The 20904-nt window shown below is 42.7% G+C and overlaps 1 protein-coding gene across 12 annotated transcripts in view; it reads left to right on the top strand.

The window, feature by feature from the left end:
• ZNF512 (zinc finger protein 512) overlaps positions 1–20904 on the top strand; it is a 35300-nt gene that overhangs the window by 12269 nt on the left and 2127 nt on the right. For 3 of the 12 annotated variants that reach the window (XM_082758136.1, XM_082758137.1, XM_082758139.1), the window contains exons 5-16: positions 94–180; positions 1397–1521; positions 1880–1966; positions 3156–3254; positions 3481–3648; positions 4828–5022; positions 5713–5814; positions 7150–7212; positions 7689–7787; positions 8246–8426; positions 10248–10310; positions 11392–11441. In XM_082758136.1, the coding sequence (XP_082614262.1) occupies positions 94–180; positions 1397–1521; positions 1880–1966; positions 3156–3254; positions 3481–3648; positions 4828–5022; positions 5713–5814; positions 7150–7212; positions 7689–7787; positions 8246–8426; positions 10248–10310; positions 11392–11441 (1319 nt within the window). Of the gene's footprint in view, positions 1–93; positions 181–1396; positions 1522–1879; positions 1967–3155; positions 3255–3480; positions 3649–4827; positions 5023–5712; positions 5815–7149; positions 7213–7688; positions 7788–8245; positions 11310–11391; positions 11442–14311; positions 15077–20904 lie in introns of those variants that run through there. The other 9 variants (XM_082758135.1, XM_082758130.1, XM_082758133.1 and 6 more) reach the window with 5 other exon arrangements.

Genomic DNA, 20904 nt, shown 5'->3' with positions numbered 1-20904 from the left:
AGACAGCAGACTGAATAGCAAACTCCTAGTCAAGCTCTCCTTTTTTGAAACATGGCTCATAGAATTTAAGTCTCTTGGTCTTGTTTGTTATAGCAGGAAAAAAACAGCAAGCTGGAGCACAACAAAACTCCAAGACAAAAGGCCACTGTGTTCAGAAAGAACCAGAAGCCTATGGCACAGGTAAGAAGGAGTGGTTGCTCGGAATTGTTTATAAAGTGGGTAAGAGATAAGTGTAATTCTATCAGTTGAGTCTGTGTAACATCTGTGTTTCTGATGTTTCCATTTTGGTGTTCAATGTGCTGTTGACATGAAAGAAGTTGCTGCTATCTTGCTGAAATATTGCACAGTGGTATTGGAGGGACTGCCTGCGGCCTGATAAAATAGTTTTATATGGCTTAACCCTTAAAAACATGGGATAATGGGATAGTAATGGAGGAATCATTTTTGAACTAAGAATTTCGTTTAAATAATTTCAGTGCAAAACTCATAAAAAATATTTGCACTTTTTTATTCAGCAGAATGTGTTTGCAGGAAAAACTTCAGCTGTTGCTGCCATATCACTTCTTCTGGTAGCCAGAGACAGAAGAAGTCTGTCCTAGAAAAATAACACTAACATTTACTCATCAAGTGTATGTGTAGCTCACAGCACTCATTAACTACGCAGTTTTCTGTCAAGTACTGTTTGACTTGCAGACTTTTCTGCTAACCACTGAGGAGAGACAAACCCTTCCTGTTTATTCCTGGGCAAACAGAAAAGCTTTTAGATATTTTTATGGTAAGAATTCAAGTAAGTGTCTTATAGGGCACTTTTTTCCCAGAACACATTTCAGTAATTTGTAATCCCTTTGGCTGAAATGAGTGCTTGACATTTCAAAAAGAGAGCAGGAACTGAAAGCCATATCTCACAGGGTACTTTCCCCTGGCCATTGAGTGTGGTGGTGCAGCTCTGTTCACTTTTAGTGCCAAAACCATAATCTAATGCAAGTGAAGTTCTAAACATTTATTTAGTGGAATTGAACCATGGATTTTGTCCCAGAATGGTTCAGTCACATCTGTGCCTACTTTTGTCAAAAGCCTTTTGCCAAAGGATGAGTTTACCATGCATGTGAAAGTAATTGTGTAATAAAAATAAATGAAGGAAAAATCTCTGCTGAACAAACAAGTCTCTTCATAAGTGGGTGATAGCATTAGGAGTTTTTATCAATTGATATTCCAAAAAGAGAGATGTATGCCTTGTCACATGACACGTTTAAAGCTGTAAATGAGCTAAAACTATTGAAGTGTAGGACGCAAGTTTGGTAGCATGTGATTCATTTCGTTCTAGGATACATTGTGCATACTGACGAAAAAATGATTTTGCATTTGCTGTTTTATTGTAAATCCTTTGTTTTGACAGGTAGTATGGAAGAGCAGTGGTCCTTGGAAATTCAGGACAAAGGTCGAGTTACCTGTCCAACGTGCCGGGCTGTGGTTAGAAAGACTGTAGAAGGACTGAAGAAGCATATGTTAAATTGCAGGCAGGTGAGGACAAGAGAAATGTTTTCTGTATTCTCTTCATATTACTGGTAGAAATGCCTGTGCATTGTTTTGTGTTGCATTTAAAACCAGTTTAATCCTAAGCAAGAGCCTTTTATACATCTCTAAGAAGCTGCAGGTGGTGCTTCTTGCTCACCATGTTGGAGTTTTATGGTAGTGAATAGAGGCATACCTATTTCGTTGTTCCCCTAAATTTTAGTTTCTGTAAAATCTGTTCTATTCATAATGGGCAATTACCAGGCCCGAATAAAATGTTCCGTTCTTGTGCGCCTTTCTCTCAGAGACTTTCCCACTGCTTTGGTTAATTTGCAGTTACACGTACCATGTCCTTGTTTATTTGTAGGAAATGTTCACGTGTCATCACTGTGGGAAGCAGCTGAAGTCTTTAGGAGGGATGAAATACCATGTCATGGCAGACCATAATAATCAGGTAACGCAACTGCTGTGCATATGAAGGTCTTACAGGCAAGATAGTCTTTTATTCCTTCGCTGCTGCACACAGAAATAGAATATTTTGTGTTTTTGCAAATGTTGTGGGTGCTCAATTCTCATTTACCTGTTACCATTCTTTTAAGATTGGAGATCTGGAAAAACTGTAGTGTTACCAGAAAAGATAAGATAGTAATGCTGCATCTTAGAAAGAAGAGATTAATTTCCGTCTAGGCTGGTTATATGTCACACACAAAAGGTATTCTAAATCAGAAAAAGTTCATTGCTCATTAGACTGCACTTTTCAGTCTTTTGCTAGAAAGTGACAGTTTTTCTGCATCCAGAGCAGACCAGACCAGATTTTAGTTCTTTTCTAAGTTCAAAGGTAAAAAAGCAGAAAAAGCTACTTAGTTCTTGCCTATTTGCTGTGAAGTTACAAATGCTGCAGTCTGGTTTTCTTCTTTGCTCTTACTTTAAAGAAACATTGTAACTTTTGGAAAAGTTATTCAGAAGTTTGGGTAAGATTTAGAAAATTCATTACAGTTATATTTACATAGTTACCAGTACTGTGGTTTCTGAAGCTACAGCTGTACTAGTAAATGAAAGACGCCAAGTATCGTGTTCTGGTCCTGAGGAATAGGTCTGTCACCAGTTTTAACTTTTTTAGTTTTTAACTTTTTTAGTCAATCTAGATGTAATATTTAGTATAAGGTAAAATAGGAACTAATATGTAATAACCACTGAAGAAAGAATAGAGAAGAACTTTAGCTGTAGTTTATCATAGATGAATTACTATTACAGCAGGTAGTCTGCTTAGCTATAACCTAAGTGGAAATGGTAGAATGAGTAAACATTAAAGATGCAGGCTAGAGATGAGTAAATATTTTCCACAGGCAGAAGGGGAGAAAAGTAATTATAGAAATACAAGACCGTGTCCTTACCAGCAACTCTAGTTTGAGACCATGTCTTTTCAAGGCTTTGTTCATACATAGCTATCTGCAAAGTGGTTTTCAGACAGTTTACTCCTCTTAAAGATAATTCACACTTTCTGGGTTATAGACAGGGATCATGGTATTAAATACACTTTTGTAAAATCACAAGTTGCAGGGATTTAAGTATTTTAAAAGCTTTCCTTCACTATAAATGCTGAGCATCCTGTATTTTTCGTTCATCCTTCTGCTGTGCTTTAGCCAGTTGTGAAGGAGGGAGGAGAACTGGATGAACAGCTTGAACGAGACCGTCTTCGGAAGGTTTTGAAGCGTATGGGAAAACTAAAGTGTACAAGGGAGGTAAGCTGCATTGTCAAAATATCTTAAGTTGGACAGCATCAGATGCGTGAACATACAATATTATGAAAGTTCTGCCGGATAAGATTTTGATGATGGTAAAAGATGTCTTTGTTTCAAGATCCTAGTTAATGTTTTTAAGACACAAGAGACTTTGGAGGGATGATGCATTACCAGGAAAGCAACAGGAAGGAATTTGCTCCATGTGTTTCTCCTTCTACATTGACAGGGCTGCACAGGCAGCTTCACAAGCATAATGGGATACCTATATCATGTTAAAAAATGTGGGAAGGCTGCTTCTGAACTGGAGAAAATGGCGATGAAGTGCCATCATTGTGGGAAAGCATACAAATCAAAGGCAGGTCTTGTCTACCATCTCCGATCTAAGCATGGGCCGGTAAGTACAAATTACCGTAGCTATGAGGATAGCATTGTGGTAATTCTGACCATTCATACTTCAGACTCATGTAGGCTTCTGTCTGCTTCTTGGGTGGATAATTAGAGATAGCAAATCTCCACATTTTCCTGCATCTCCGTAGTATTCTGTCCTTGTTCCCTTGTAACTGGGATGAAGTTTTTAATAGTAAGTCTCTATGTCAGCAGTAAACTTGGCAGCCTGACTTTTGCTCCATGGAAGAACGATGCTAACGTGTTGTTGTGGGTTAACCCATATAGCTGCTCACTCACCCACCCCTGCCGGGTTGGGGAAGAAAATCAGAACAGTAAAAGTGAGAAAACTCATGGATTGAGATAAAGACAATTTAATAGGTAATGTGCACATAGGTTATGTCATATAATGCGCACATATATATATTATATATATATAATGTCATATAATGTGCACATAGGTTATGTCAATGCCATAGCTCTAAACGTTCCCCCCACCCACCCTTTCTTCCTTCTCTCCCCAGCTTTTTTTGCTGAGCATGACATCACATGGTACAGAATATCTCTTTGTTCAGTTGGGGTCAGCTGCCCTGGCTGTTTCCCCCCCATGCTGCTTGTGTGCCCCCAGCCTACTCACTGGTGGGGTAGTGTGAGAAACAAAATATCTTAATGCTGTGTAAGTACAGTTTAGCAATATCTAAAACATTAGTGTGTTATCAACACACTAATGCTTTAGTCACAAATCCAAAATAGAGTACCATATAAGCTCCTCTGAATATAATTATATCTATCCCAACCAAAACCAATGCACATGTAACTTTTGATAGCTTCCTATTATGCTGTTCTTTGCTCTTAGAAGACCCATTACTGAAGCAGAACAGGCAATACCATGCTTATCCATACAAATTTTACAGTGAAAGATGTGTTACCCTTTCAAGACCACTGGCTGCATGAAACTTTCTACTTCAACCTTACTGCTGTGTCCCTGTGTAGATCTTGGGGTCTGTCTTGGCAGTGGGATGCACTCCTGTCAATGAACCACAGCTGCTTCAGCATAGTTTTTTTTGTTTGTTTGTTTGTTTTTTGTTTTTTGTTTTTTTGAGGGATTTGGCAGAGTAATTCACAATACTTACTGAAGTTGAAATAGGAACTGGTGAATGAGGCTCACCTTTTTTGGCCCTCATTGCAGGTCACTTTCTTCCATGAGGAGAGAAGAACAGAAAGCCTGAAGGAAATAAAACGGGAGCCAAATAATACAGGGAGAGTTCAGAGGAGATCTGCAAAGGTGGCGATCTACTATCTCCACGAGCTAGCTGGAGAAGAGCTGGCCAAAGAGTGGCCCAAGAGAAAAGTGCTGCAGGACTTGATTCCAGATGATCGGAAGGTACAGGGCCTTAAAAACACTGCAGCGTTTGAGTCTTTCTGCCTATCAGATGAGTCTTGCACTGGTATCTACCCAGAGTTGCCAGTGTTTAATGGCCCATAGAAATTAACATTGAAGAAGTAATTTCTTGTGGAAGAGGTCAGATTTTGCCCTCTCTGATCTTAGGTTATGGTATTGCTACTTTAGCAATTGTGGTGCAGGTATTTTATCCAGGTAGGTTATAATGACTTTAAAGTTCTATTGCTATAGGAGCTGTAATTTGCAATGGGCACAAGCAGTGAAAACAGTTGTAGGCAGCATGTTGCTCACAAATCAGAGGCTGCAAATTGCTGCCACCATGCAGTGGCATTTCATAGCTTGTCAGGCTTCACGCAGTCTCCAGGAGCAACCCTTAGGCTGTAAGGGGAACCCAAGGGGAAAGGATGATTCATAATTTTAATGGGGTAAGTACATTTGGAGGAATTGTAGTCAAAGGTGTGGGAAGTTTTGCGTTCTGGTATCATAGGGGATTTCCAGATTCATTTATGCTTTTAGAAGCAGTAGGATGGGAAAAGATTGGTTATTGAGAACTTGTTAGAATAGGAAAAGAAATAGCACTCCTGTCGGAAAAACTGGGAGAAAAAGGAATGTGCTTGTCACAATGCGTAACAAGCATTGCTTCCAGCTTTTGATTCCATTTCTTCATCTCAGCTGAAATATACTCGTCCTGGACTGCCCACATTTAGTCAAGATGTGCTGTGCAAATGGAAAACAGAGATAAAGATGTACCGAAGAGTCCACTGTCCAAATCAGGTAATCCTTAAGTCTTTCTGAAGTCACATCTGCCCTCTTTGACAGGTCTGTATGAGCCAGCAGCTTTCCACAGCAGTTTGTCTCTCTGTGGGAGACAACTTCTGCTTCATCTCAGTATGGTCAGTTAGTGTTTATACTATTGCCCTAGGGATGAACCCTTTGGGGATGTTTGTCCCCTTCAGACCTGGTACCTTTGTGTCAGACTGATGCAGCTTGCACATCCAGCTAGGTGCTGGTCCATTTGAAGGTGTGACTAAGCAGTGGAAAAATGACAAGCTCCTGCTGTCGAGTAGATGTGCTAAATCTTAATTATAAAGGAATGGATGGAGAAGTAGAGAGAAAAATTTGAGAATAAAGGAACTTTGGCACAGCACTTTAGTTTTACTTTAAAAGCTTGAAATGGGCTATGAAGGACTCATGCATGGCATCCTGGTCTAGGGTTGCTTATACATGTGCACATAGTTTCTTACAATCCTGTGCAGCAGTCACCAGTCAGATTCAGTGAGAAGAAATGGCCACATTGGTAGAAACTAGTAGTGCACATGATGCATACTGCTAGATAGTCAAGGGTCAGTAATGGCTTTCATCTGGGTTTGATATAGAGACAAGGACTTATCCCGTCCTTATCCCACTCTCAGATCTCCCTCCCCAGTTTTCAGGCTTGTGCCATTTCCAAGTATAAGAATTGCAGCATGATGTTTTATATGGAGCTGACCCCAGAAAGCAGCTGTTCTAGTTTACTGACCAGTAACCCAGAAGCATGTCTTGCACCTAACCTTCTGTTTCAGATTGTGTGCTGCTGGCTGCGCAAGTTCTAGTACCCTGAGACCGGTACCTAACCCACATGGGTTAGGCCCTTAAAGTTGCCCTTTAACTGGGACTATTGATGTTAGATACAGTACTTCTGTTTTATGCCACTAGATACAAGATCAGGGCAGGAGAGATTGTAGAGTCTTGCACTTGCCCCTGTACTTTGTTCAAATGAATCTTTGCTGCCTTTTAGGCAAAATGCAAACTCTATGATTTTACTCAGGCATTAGATAGAGAGTGATTGTAACTGGTACAGAAGTCAGTTTATTATGTCTGAACGTGCTCAAACTGGAAACATTTAACTTACTGAAATCTCAAGTCCCTTTTGAAGATCTTATTTACGAGAAGCTTTCTTCTCTTTACGACTTGTCTTCCTTCCTCTACTTCTCTCAGCTCTTTGGGAATTTTGTTCCAGAGAGTCTTTTTTTTTTTTTTTTTTTTTTTTTAAACAGGAAAAAGTGATTTCTAAATAGATTTTTGCTGATGCTGATACAGGCATCTAATTTTTTTTTTTTTCCGTTTCAGGGTTGTGAATCTGTATACGGCAGTGTCTCAGGACTCAAATCTCATCTTGGCACATGTACCTTGGTTGGTAGCATTCCTGTACTTGTCTTTTTTTAACATCCTGACACTCTCTGTCCATCAGATAATCTCCTTGTTCGAGCTGTTGTCCTGCCATCTAATCTGAATTCCTTACAATTTCAGTGCTTCCATATGTGCTAATAGGGTTGCCATTGCAAACACTGTTTGAAGGAAGGAGGGAGCATCTTAATGGCATGCATTTTAGTGAAGTTGCAGCCCTACCTGTGCTTTCATAGCTATAAGAGCATTTTTCCAAATACAGTGCTCGAGACCTTATAATATCTCACAGGGCAGTTCTATGTTTTGTGAGTATAACTGGTCAATAATGTCAGTACTCCTGTAGATAAAACATAGTCTAGTACGAATAAGAGACTTTACTTCTTACTGCTGAGCAAAACTGAAGCACAATATATAGGTGTATCAGCCTCCTAAGCAGCAATTGGTGATGTATTCTTTTTTTGTTGTTGTTGTTTTGTTGCCAGGGAGATTTTGTGGCTGGCAAATACAAGTGTCTCCTGTGTGAGAAAGAATTCGTTTCAGAGAGTGGGGTCAAGTATCACATCAACTCTGTGCATGCTGAGGTAAGGCAGGCAGAATTGAAGTCCTCAAACCTGTTTGTTGAAGGTGAAGAGGGTGTCTTGGGAAGGAAATGCTAGGTGCCTGCTCTATTACATTCTTTCCTTGTTTACTGTTGGAAACAGGGTCTTGGGTTCAAGTGTCATTTAATATGCTTAAACATAGCTGTTATGCACTGGTCTGGGGAGCAAATGCGGTGTCATATCACAGGTCTCGTCCCAAGCTGCTGCTTTCAATTCAGCCTTTCAGCATTTTCCCTGCCTTTAGTCAGCCAATTGCTAAATCAAATCTGACACCTCAGGAAGAACTTAAAAGAACGGAGACTTGTCTTAGTTGTTTGCTTTTCCAGATCTCACATTTCAACAAACCCTTGTCCCACAGAGGCACCTTTATTACAAACTCTGATAGTCTTGGTATGTTGTTTCCACCATCAGTACCAACTTGTTGCCTTCTAACCCTCCAGGATTGGTTTGATGTGAACACAAGTACCACCAAAAGCTTTGAGAAGCTAATGAAAATCCGCCAAAGAGAAGAGCAGAGGAAGCAACGGAAAAAACATCCTTTGACCCGGGGCAAAAAGAAGAGAACTGGGTCCCTGGCTGCCAAGAAGCTCTCCAGCGCTGGAGCTGAGAAAACAAGGAGAAGTAAGAGAGGTCGTCCACAGCGGGTAGACAACGAGAGCGAGAGTAGCGAGGAGGGGGAGCCCCAAGTTGCACAGAGATCCAAATTTCCAAAATCCAGCCACAAGCGAGGCCGGAAATAAATCCCTGGAAGAAGGGAAGGAGTAATCCTAAAGCTTTTCAGTTACAAGCCCCACTTCTGTCAGTCTCATAACCCACAGCACTAATATAAGCAACTGAATGCCTTTGGAACTGTGATTTCATTCCACTCTGTGACCTAGATTTTGAAACTGTTGAATCTGGTCAGTTGTGAGAAACTATGAACCAAAGCTGTGGTACAGAGGCAACCTCTCCTGGTGTAGTTCCCGTAAACAGTGGGACTAGCAGTGTACCCAGTGTGGATTTTGCTCTGGTTGCAGTCTCAGTTTGGGTCACATTAGTTAATTGTTTAATGGTTTCCAGCACAGCAGCTCTGTTTTTTCTTCTTCCTGATTGGTGAGACCAGGGTTCTTTCTAAGCAATTCTCCCTATAAGAGTCTGACTAGCACAGTGTTTAGGTCCCTTTAAGGGAGGAACCTTTCTTGCACAGTATGCACAAAAAACTAAGCAGCACCATGCAGAACACAAAGGCTTCAGTTTGCCCTTTAGCTGTCCTATCTGTTGTCAGCAAGGATACCACAGAAGAGCAAATACCTTACTGCTCCAGTCTGTCGCGCACAGCACTGTCTGTAATTCATACACTGATGTCTAGGCTTGGCACCAAACAGTAGCATATGAGCTTTGATCTGCTTGGAAGTGATGGGACATCATTATCTCCCTTGTCAGGAACCTGATATTCCCCTGGTATCTGTCTTCTTTAGTACTGTACATTGAATGTATAAGGAAGGTCTTCCCACCCAGTGCAGAATAAATACTCTCCAGCCTTTTGGAGATACACTGGCCTTCTGGAGACCACCTGACAGTGTAAAATGATGGCCTATGTGGGTCTTCTGAAGACAGCTTGTTTCAGGCTCAACTGGGAAACAAACTTGCTGCAAGATGGTGCATATCTACAGTTGCAGTGTCGGTAATGCTGCAGCCTGGAATCCACTTGAACTGCCTTGCCCCAGTGTGTTGTTCTTTGTCATGCCCACACTCCCATAGCATCCTTTTCTCTGCAAGTGAGCACTGTAGATGTCTTCTTTATCTTACATCACCTGTTTCTTTTCAATACTGCTTCCTTTATATGGATAAGGTATATTAGCAGTGTCTTTCCAGTGCGGAAAAGGTCAAAAGAGGGTTCATTTTTTGTAAAGTCACATGATGGTATGATCTCTGAGTCATAGGGAATATCTTCCTGTGCTCCAGAGATGAAACAGGTGTTACAGAAATAGTAAGAAGCAGCACAAGCAATGCTACTCCATCTTTTGACAGAATATGTTCTCCAGAATCTGTTATCCAAAGATCCACTATCCCAGAAAGCTGTAAAACCTTTTCCTTGTAGTTTTGCAGGCAAGAAAATAGGCTACATGTTGTCTCCCTTTGAATTTTTCCTGTTTACCAAAATCTGACACTGAAATTCACAGGGAAGCTGTTGCAGTGCCTGGTGAACAGGCAGGTTTATATGTATGTGTTATTACCAGAATCATATCAGCCCTGATGATGGGAAACACTGTAATGCCAGGGTGTTTTCAAGAGCTGCCTCTTCCATGTAATAAGCAAAGCGGTCAGGAAGTAGTAAGACAGCATGCAGTGCTCTACTGTGATTTACATACAGTAGTTACACACTGCCTTTTGGAAACAGTTATCAGTCACCATGTGTGCAGTGCTGCACTCAAAAGTATAAATATGTGGACTTCTATACAGGGTGTACAAGGCTTGGAGCAAGAGGGGCAAGATCAGAAGATGACGAAATAAAACATTACCAGTGTGAGAAAGTGTTTTCTTGTTTGGTTTGTGGTGTTCTTGGCACCATCCCTACTTACACAACACACCCCAGCCTGCCCACTTGGTTGTCATGCATGCTCACTGGTGCTGTTCAGTTCTGTACCCCATTTCTCCTCTGTACTCCATTCTATAGAACTGTACTTTGGCCACAGGTTTACTACATTACTGCCCAATAAATGGGCAACAAGAAATACCCATGAATTAAAGGAGGTTTTTCTTAGTGGCTGTCAGTCTAGAGTCCTGTTTACTGTCACTGATGAGTTACTAACCAGCCCTACTTTCTAGATGTGTATACTTCTTCACAAGCTTATGGATTTTGTAGAGTTGCCTCAACAATGCATTCCCTCACATAACATAGCATGTGGGGAAAAAAATAATTCTCCAACAGCCCATACATGATCTATCCATACTCAGCTCCATCAGTGCTACAGCCCTTCATTTGCTGGATTGGCTCAAGCTGGTAATCGTTGGTGGCTCTCTGCACCAGCATAATTCCCTATTTCTGAGGAGTGTGATCTGTGTAGGAGCACTTGCTTCCTACTGCATGTGGACTAAAGCAGGCTACCCTATATGAGTACAACAGTGCCCTACAGCCTACTATGCTAACATTTACTTCTTAAGCACTCATGAATCTACTGTTCACTCCTTTGTTAACAGTTCAGTTAGCCTAGCTTTCTGCAAATCCAGGTCAAAAATTCAACACTAGCAAACTTGGCTTTCCTTTTACAAATTCTATTTGAGCAAGTACGTGTTTAGAAAGAGATCTAGGTTTAAAGGTACAAAAAAAGTGATAAAAGAGACCAGCTAGTCATTAGATAGTTGTTGCTGTGATTCATTACTCTAAAAATTGTGTGCCTTACTTTATTTGGAATTATTTTTAATTTCAGCCTCTGCATCTCACATTGCTTAATCATTGTAACTCAAATAGCCTTGCAGTATTGGAATTAACTCCACAAAATTTTCTATATGAGCTGAAGAGATTTCTAGTTTCATTTAAAATAGTTTTTTTTCTCTTTTTTGTTGGTCTTGTCTGTTCTTTGCTGACATTTTATGTATTGAACAGTGTATTTTGGGCTTTTGAAGTTCACAAACAGGAAAGAGAAACCAAGAGATGTAAGTAGTCTGTTTTAAATAGAATACAATAACATTGCTCTGTTCTTAGCTACTTCCTCCCCCCCCCAACTTCTTCATTACACTGTTTACATTCAGTTGCAATCTGCTCTGCTAAGCATATTTTCAGTTCTAAAATTGGGATTGATTGTTTGTAGAAATATAGGTTAGCAGGGTTTGTGTTCAAGCAGCACATGATGAACTCATCTGTCTTCTGTAAAACACTGATGTGTCTCACTGAATTACTCTAACAGAGACTGTCTTTTTGGTTGAGCCACTCTTGCAGAAAACTTTGTTTTATAATTTATCTTTTCATTGCTTTCATTTGCGATCAGCTTTTTTAACCCACATATTTTATTTGTAATTGTTTTATATTTTCACTAGCATTGTCAATAAAGCTACAACCCCATGCAGCACTACAGGCTTGGGGCAGAGTGGCTCGAAAGCTGTGCGGAGGAAAAGGATCTGGGGGTGTTGGTCATTGCTTGCCTGAACATAAGCCAGCGGTGCGCCCAGGTGGCCAAGAAGGCCAATAGCATTCTATGTCACAGGATGGCTTGTATGAGGAATACTGCAGCCAGCAGGACAAGGGAGGTGATCATCCCCCTATACTCTGCTCTGGGGAGGCTGCACCTCAAGTACTGTGTTCAGTTTTGGGCCCCTCGCTTTAAGAAGGACATCCAAGCCCTGGAGTGTGTCCAGAGAAGGGCTATGAAGCTGGTGAAGGGCCTGGAACCCAAATCCTATGAGGAGTGGCTGAGGGAACTGTGGTTGTTTAGTCTGGAGAAGAGGAGGCTCAGGGGAGACCTTACTGCTCTCTCCAACTCCCTGAACAGAAGGTATGGGGAGCTGGGGGTCAGATTCTTCTCACAGGTAACTAGTGATAGGACAAGAAGGAGTGGCCTCAAGTTGTGCCAGGGAAGCTTTAGGTTGAAAATTAGTAGTCAGGCATTGGAATGGGTTGCCTGGGGGCTGGGGGGGGGCGGGGGGTCACTGTCGCTGGGGATGTTTAAGGAAAGGTTGGAGGTGGTGCTTAGGGACATGGTTTAGTGGGTGATATTGGTGGTAGGGTGATGGTTGGACCAGATGATCTTGGAGGTCTTGTCCAGCCTTTATGATGCTATGAAATAGCTGCAGACTCTGGCAATCAGTAGAACAAATCTATATTTACAATTATTTAGTAACTAACATTTAATATGCTCATCTGATACTTGTGGGGAATACGGGGCCAAAACAATGCCTTGCAGAAATTTAACATGTCAGTAGCTACTTTTACCAACCCAGACTTGTAATTTAATTTAAAAATAATGTTTACAGTAAGCTATCCTATGTGAAACTTTTATCAGTTGGTTTTACTTATGATCTCCTTTAATGTCAACTATTCTGTTGGTTTGCCTCAGAGATTTCAAACTGATAAGCTGTACTTACACCGACCCCTTGGCTTGCCATTTTTTAAATATTGGCATAATACTGGAATTCTGTTTCATTCCTTTTCCAGAAAAGGGAGAGAATATCTTGTCGTGTGTTTTTGTGTGTTTTTTGTTTGTTTGTTTTGTGTGTTTTTTTGTGTGTGTGTGTGTGATTTTTTGTTGTTGTTGTTTGATTGGTTTGGTTGTTGTTTTATTTCATTTGTTTTCCTTAATCCTGAAGTATTTCTTCAGTCTTCCCAGGATTATTAACAGCTATTAATAACAAATCAAAGAACTTTTCAGGAGATTTTTTTTTATCATTCTCCTTCATCAGTTTTCTAATGCCATCTATTTAGACGTTTTTTAAGCTGTTTTAATGATGCCAGAATGTCCAAAAAACAAGGATGCACCATTCACAGAGATGACAGGAGCAATTTGTCATTCTTGTCTGCTTGGAACAGCCCAGCTTTGGTGTGTGGCAAATGAGAGTGAAATCACTGTAGCACATATTATACACTCAATTATATGGAACATCTTTAAGGAATAACTACAACTTGTGTGCTTTATTTTTACTCTCCAGTGGTGAGGACCAGTTGACCAGGTCAGCTCTTACACTGCTTCACATTCCTTGCAGTAGCATTGTGTCATAGAATCCTAGAATGGCTTGGATTGGAAGGAACCTTAAAGATCATCTAGTTCCAAGCCCCCTACCATGGTCAGGGATGGCACCCACCTGATCAGGTTGCTCAGGGCCTCATCCAATCTGATCTTGAACACCTCCAGGGATGTGGCATCCACAGCTTTCCTGGGCAACCTGTCAGCGCCTCACCATCCTCCAAGTAAAAATTTCCTCCTAACCTCTAATCTAAATCTCCCCTCTTGTATTTTACACCATTCCCCCTTGTACCTGTCATCTGACTGAGCAAAAGCTTGCTCTCCATCTTTTTTATAAGCCCCCATTAAATATTAAAAGTTGCAATGAGGTCTCCCCAGAATCTTCTCCAGACTGAACATCCCCAACTCTCTCAGCCTTTCTTCATAGGACAGGTGCTCCAGCTCTCTGATAACTTTGTGGCCCTCCTTCAGACCCACTCTAACAGACCCACCTCCTTCTTGTGCCGGGTGTCCCAGACCTGGACGCAGTACTCCAAGTGAGGCCTCACAAGGGCAGACTAGAGGGGGACAATCACTTCCCTTGACCTGCTGGCCATTCCTCTGTTGATGCAGCCCAAGATGCAGTTGGCCTTTTGGGCTGTAAGCGCGTGATGCTGGCTCATGTCAAGCTTTTTGTCAACCAGAACCCCCAAGTCCCTCTCAACAGGGCTGCTCTCACTTAGTTCCCCTCAGTCTGTACTCACGTCTGGGATTGACCCAAACCCAGGTGCAGAACCTTCCACTTAGACTTGTTGAAGCTTAAGCTTCAGCCTACTTTTGCATACAGCCACTTAAGCCCACTTTTTTTAGCCTGTCCAGGTCCCTTTGGATGTCTAACCATACAGCTGCATTGTTGTTGGGAACAGAATCAGGGCCTGGGATCAGATCCTGAAGCAATTTGGACCGCAGTGATTGCAGTGACCTGCATAGTAATTATATGTCTCTAAGGCTGATGTCAGCCTAGGATAGTGCTTGGTTGTGATCATAGGAATGAAACTGGCACTAAGCGTGATACTGTCTATTTCTCAGTGTTGCTTGATCCTGAAGGCCAGCTTTCTTCAAAATTAAGTAGGTCAATTTCATAATTCAAATACAGCAGGATTAAGAGAGATTCGGGGTGGAGAGTATACTCAGCAGCTCTGCTTAGACATTAATTAGTACAGTGTCTCTTTTTTTGCATGTTGTATTAGTTCCAAGAACCCATCTGAATTATGCTCAAAAGTTTCCTTAGTCAGAGGCTTTTATTTTTAAAAAGTCATCACACCTCAGAAGCGAGCCCCTTTGCCTTTCTTCAGATGCAGATAAAAACCAGTTAGTTGTTCAGATAAAGGCTTTATTTAACAATGGACTAACCATAAACAGAAAGCCAAGCCTCCTGATTGAGGTGAGACAGGAACAAAAGATTGCAAAATTATGGGCAATGCTGTCAAGTGTCTTTCCAGCCCCTGCTTGTCATAACCAGGCAGGGCTTTTGGCCCCCTTACACCCCTTTTGGTTCCCCTAAGTACCAACATGTGATGGATTTTTAAGAGAGAGTTAAATTGTCTTTTTGTGACATTTTTCTGGACTGCAGGGGCTTCTGGCATGAAGTGACTGGGGGGGGGGCGGGGGGGGTAGATATGAACAACCACTTTGCCAACATCCTGCACTGGCACTGTCTGGAGACATACAGCACTGGGAGGTGTCTAAGTGCCTAGGCATGGCCCTGCCTGCAGATCAGAGCAGGAGCAGATGTTGGGCAGTTCAGGGCAGAGACGACAGATGGTGCACCATGTCATGCAGCCAGCCCAATTCCTACAATTCCTGCATGCACTCCTCCAGTTTGTGTTTGGGCAACCTGCAGCACGTGTCCAGGAGCTGCCCCAATTCCTGCTGCAGTGCTGCATTCACCCCATGCACAAGGCCAAGATGCTCCTGTGTGCACTGCAGCTGCCACAGGGGCTTCTTCCATCAGGCATGCCTGATGCTCCCACACCTGCTGCATCAGGGCTGTGGCCTCCTGCCACATGTACCCCAACTGCTGGGCATGCTGTCCCTGGGTGGCCACCAGTGCCTGATGCAGTGTTCCAAAGCAGGCAGCCTATTCCTTCCACAGCACCAGCACCCCCACAGCCTCTATACTGCAGTGGTTGAGCTTGTCCTACCTGTGTGGGAGCTGTTCCCACAGGATGGCCTTTCCTGCATAAACCATACAAGTAGTTCCTGACACTATGCCTGCAGCCATGACAGTACCTCCTAGTTTGGTTACTGAGTCAGCCCAAGGTGGTTTTGGAAACAGCAGGATGAAGTAGCCCATGAAGGTTGGTCTGGCTCTTGGCCTGGAGGTGAAAGACCTCCTTAAAAAGGCAAGTGTTTTCCTCCTGCATTCAAGCCTGTGTGTCCTGCTTGCCTTTCAGCTCCAGGAAACAGTAGCCAAGCCCTCTAGGTAGTAATGCTTCTCTGCAACCTGCACAACACCTGCTGCCGTGCTGCCCTGTGACTGTTGTCTCATGGCATCTTCTGCCTGCCTTGTCCTACTCATTGGTCATGAGGGCCTCAGTTGCCCAGGTACAGGGGGAAGAGTCACCTTAGGGCTAGGCAGGGTTGCACCCACCTGCTGTGCTGTATTCCTAGCAGTGCAACACTAGGACTGCTGTGGCAAGTGGCAAATATCATTTCTGTGTCAGTCAGGCTGTGTCACACAGAGCTGTCACACAGACTCCCTGCAGTGACCTGTGCTTAACACATTGCTAAGGTGCTAGGTCTGCCCTAGAGGCACTGTCTACTTCCCACAGCCACCACCTGTTGAACTTCTTCATCCTTTCTCTCCCCTTGCTGCCGTGTTGCTCACAATTTTTCTGTCTCTACTTGTCCTTCCTGTCCAGCTGGCCTTGGTGCACAACGCTTCCTGGGCCTGCCACAATCCCCCTCCTGACCTGAGGGCATCAGGGGGCATCTGAGAGCAGGGAACACACCCTGCAGCCGATGGACTCCAAGGCTGGCTACCACTGTGGGAGAGGCTCAAACCACCCCATGGCTGTATCACAGCAGTGGTGGGCCTTTTGATAGGGTCTGCAGCCCATGCAGGTCACTGGCCAGGCCCTGGGCTCTCTCTCAAATGCACAGGAAAGGAATGGTGCTTGGGCACAAGGTGCCCAGTTGTTATAGCAGCACCCAAGGCCAACATTAATGACTATCCCTTTCTGTGATTTCTGGGCTATCTCCCCACAAAACTGCTCCAGAGCTTCCTGCCACTGACTGAGCTGGCTCTGTTTAGATGGCACATGAATTGTTACAAAGATGGTGAAGGATCTAAAGGGGAAGATGTATAAGGAGCAGCTGAAGTAATTTGGCTTGTTCAGCCTAGAGAAGGGGAAAATGAGTGGGATAGATACACTGAGGAAGACAAGCTAAGTGGGATTGTAGGAACAGGACATCATGTGCTCCACCACAGCACAAATGTGAATGACATACTAATATCATGCAGGGGGCAGAGAACATACCATCATTAAGCCACTTTTGTCCTCCATGAGAACCCAAGCCAAAATGGGCAGAGCAGCCACAAAGATATGGTACCTGGGACCAGAATCTCTTTCTGCCTCTCACTTCAAGGCAATGTCGATATAAAAGCATCTATCCAGACATGGTACTTGGGCAACATCCTCCAGCTGACCCTCCCTAAGCAGGGGATCTGGATTAGATGATCTCAAGAGGTCCCTTCCAACTTCAATGATTCTGTGATCTTGCACAACCCTCGCTCCAGCATAAGCTTTAGACAGCTCCCACCAAGGGGAAAAAAAACAAAAAACAACAACAAAAAAAAAAAAACGACAGGTAGTTGCCATAGGACACTCCCTTCTGAAGGGAACATAAGGCCCAATATGCAGACTGAACCCACTTCATAGGGAAGTCTGCTGCCTCCCTGGGGCCCAGGTTAGAGGTGTGAAGAGACAGCTTCCTTCCCTGGTGCAGCCCTCAGATTATCACCCATTATTGATTTTCAGGTAAGCAGCAAAGAAGTTTCAACAGGAAGTCTGAGGGCAATGAAGAGAGTCTTCGGGGTCTTTTGTGATTCCTTGTGTTGCTCTGGGGTACAAGGGATCATTCCTGATGATAGTGGGTCTGACTTCCTTGTGCATTAGCATTCCCACACAACATTTCCTTCCAAGTCTCTGCTTAGAGAGCCCACCACCCTTGTTAAAGCTAGTTGAGTCCAACCATGAAACACATTTACTGTGGCTACAATTTACCATTGGGATCACTGGTGGGGCATAGGGATGTTCTGTCTCTGGCTTTTTTTTTTTTTAATGGCAAGATTAAACAGACATTTTCTCTGAACTACAAGACTGTTCTTATGTTCTTAAGAACTCAGGGCAATGACCTCAGCTAATAGTCACAGCTGCTGGACATGATAATGTCTTTGGGGCTGTGCCCTACGCATTGCTCAGACACTGAGACACAGGGAAGGCACATCCTGGCAATACCTGCAGCTGCTCAGAAGTGTCTGTCCTCCTGCAGCTCATTTTTCCCATTTGCCTCAGGTAGAAATGGAGCTTGAGGGTGGCAATGCCAGAAGAAGAGTAGCTGGCAAGTTCAGCTTGGTATGGAGCTGCAATAAATGGCAAAGTTCACCTGGATGGTCCTGGCACCAGCTCCTGGCATTGCACATTCTGAGTACTGCTCCTGAGTACACCGGTAGGAAGGCGATATTTTGTACAAAGAAGGTGCGTGCTGTGGAGAAATGCCTTTGGCAAGGCCTATCACAGGGTTGGGCTGGAAAATGCAAATGAGAGCTGGTGGTTGGGGTACACCCCAAAGCTAGAGGTGCATCTTGTGTCATCGCACCCAGACTAGAACTCTGGAGTTCAGACTAGAACTCTGGAGTTCTCCTAGCCTCTCTGTTACCCATCTCAGTGCCAGAAATCCTCAGTGAAGACAAACATAACAAATGGAAGAAATATGGCTACCTGCAGTTTTGCTTTGAGCGGTTTGGTATGATGCCGCAGTTCTCCTTGCATGGGCACAAGCCTTCCATGCGGGAATGAAAGTTCAGGGAGGGCTGCAACCATAAAAGAAAAGCATAAAGAAATAAAAGACAAACTCAAAATATATCCAAGCTTGAGCTCTTTGAGCTGCCATTAGATTTTTCCAGAGGATTGTCATTCATGCCAGGAAAGGCCTAGGCACCAAGAGCTCTACTGCCAAAACTGTTCTGAAAACACAAAAGTGTTGAGAAAATTCATTCTAAGATACAGGGAGATCTAATGTTTTCATAAAAGCTTCCCCAGGCATGCACCCACACTGCATTTACTAATTTGGTATACATTATTCTTCATGCAGATAATTTGTATCCTTAACAGTTTTTGTCAGATTCATTTTTCCAGTGATATATATGATCTCTTATCAAGTGAATATTTTTTCTTCAGATCAGTTGCCTGAATCTGGATTTTTTTCTCTGCTTTGCCATTGTACTTTCAAATAAATATTGCAATAAAAGAGATTTTTATTTATTCTCTGTTGCGGTTTTGCTTTTGATGAAGGCATTACATCATACATTTTGGTACATATGTGATTTTCTTTTTTTAAATTTTAAAATGCAATTATAAAAAAATTGCATATCTTAAAAGGGACTTGGTAGCCATTAAAAGCGTTTGGACATCTCCGTCTTTGTAGTTTTCAAGCACTTAAAAGTGCAGTGGAATAATCCTCCTATTTTATAAAATTACTTTCTAGTATCAGGGAAACACTTTAAAATGCATTTGACTGAAGATATAATTTGCATGTAAGCACTTACATTTGCATTTGCAGGAGATGTCTTCTATAATTCTGAAACTTAGTAGATGTCAGAGATGAAGTTATGCACTTCACTCAGAGAAGCAGTACTATTTTACTGTTAAAATGTAGAGATGTAACAAAGCTTAATCATAAATAAGATAGTGACTTTACAAAAATTGATATGGCAAGGTACACTTAATTATTTACTGCATAGATGACAGGGTAAATCAGATGCATGAGGGAGATCCTCCCATTGAGTCACAAGGTTCAGAATGGACCCCCCTGCTTTCAAAACTCTTTGAACCAAAGAGGTAATGAGCCTAGTTGCAGCTAAATCCATTCCTAGTCCCAGACTCTGTGAATGGTTTATGTCTAAGGATTATATATGCACAATCAATCTAAGATATAACCTTAGTAAAATGTACAAAGTTTAGCAAGATATTAATCACTTACCAAGAATCTTCATGGCACAGAAGCTCACCTCACAAATATTAAGGGATCTCTGTAGCAGGCATGACCTTGAAATGGAGGGAAAGGGAGATTTTATCATACAGTCAGAGAAAACTCCAAAGGCTTTTGCCCTGATCTCTATTTATAGAAGATGGACCAATAGAATTTTTATTTATTTATTTATTTATTTATTTATTTGGTGCATGCTCAATTGGCCCTCAGCCACTGAGCAAGACATCTGTCTGTCAGTTTCTCCAGCACCCAATTTGAACCAATATAGTGGTCACTATCTGCATGAGCAAGGCCTTGGGTGTAACCAGCACACTGATCACTACCTGCCCAAGTAGGGCCTCAGGTGTAGCCAATAATGTAGTCACTATGCACCTGAGCAAGGCCTTAGGTGCAACAGCCAGTGTTTGAGCAAGGCAACTGGCCAGACTGAAGATGAGGAGAGAGGCCAGTACCAGGGGTTCCCAGCCTTCAGGCCCAGTCTTCTTGTACATGACACAATTGTGGTTTTTTTTAGTAAAAACATGGTGGTTTTTTGTTTTGTTTTGTTTTGTTTTGTTTTGTTTTGTTTTCCCAAGGTTAATTTGAGTTAAAAATCTGACAAGAAGTAACAAGTAACATTCAATGACTTGACAGGAGGGGCTCTGGTACATGTCACCTGCAGGACATTATTCTGCATCCACGCCCAGGAGTAGGCACAAACCACATTCCTTGTGCAGTGCCACAATCCCAGCCTTGCTGCAACATCCATCCACAGTTTGGGGTGGGGATGCAGGTGTGTAGATGGTCTCAGCTGTGGCTTGAATCTGGCAATGTGCATCTCTGAGCACACCATGTCCCATGATGACCCCAGCCAGCACATCTCACACTGCTCTGAATGACTGTGGAGCAATGGGGAGAAGAGATACTAGCATGACCCTGCATTTGGCACTGTTTCCCAGGTCTTACTCTGGCTTGATGCAGGCTGGCTCTGATAGCTGCCCTGCAGTGGAGCAGTGTCTGGCCTTGCAAAAGCATTGCAAAGGGCAGACAGGGATGGTGGCTGAGATTGATGATCCTTATGGGTCCCTTCCAACTTGGGATATTCTATGATTCTGTGAGTAGGGAAAGGTGTGGCAGCCAGCCATGGTGCTCAATTCAAGCTAGCAAAGTCTGAGATGGGATGGAACACACCAGGAGGAGAAAGAGAA

This window comes from Aythya marila (genome assembly GCF_965140915.1).
Source record: "Aythya marila genome assembly, chromosome: 3".
In the NCBI taxonomy this organism is placed as follows: domain Eukaryota; kingdom Metazoa; phylum Chordata; class Aves; order Anseriformes; family Anatidae; genus Aythya; species Aythya marila.
This window is presented reverse-complemented; position numbering and strand designations above follow the sequence as displayed.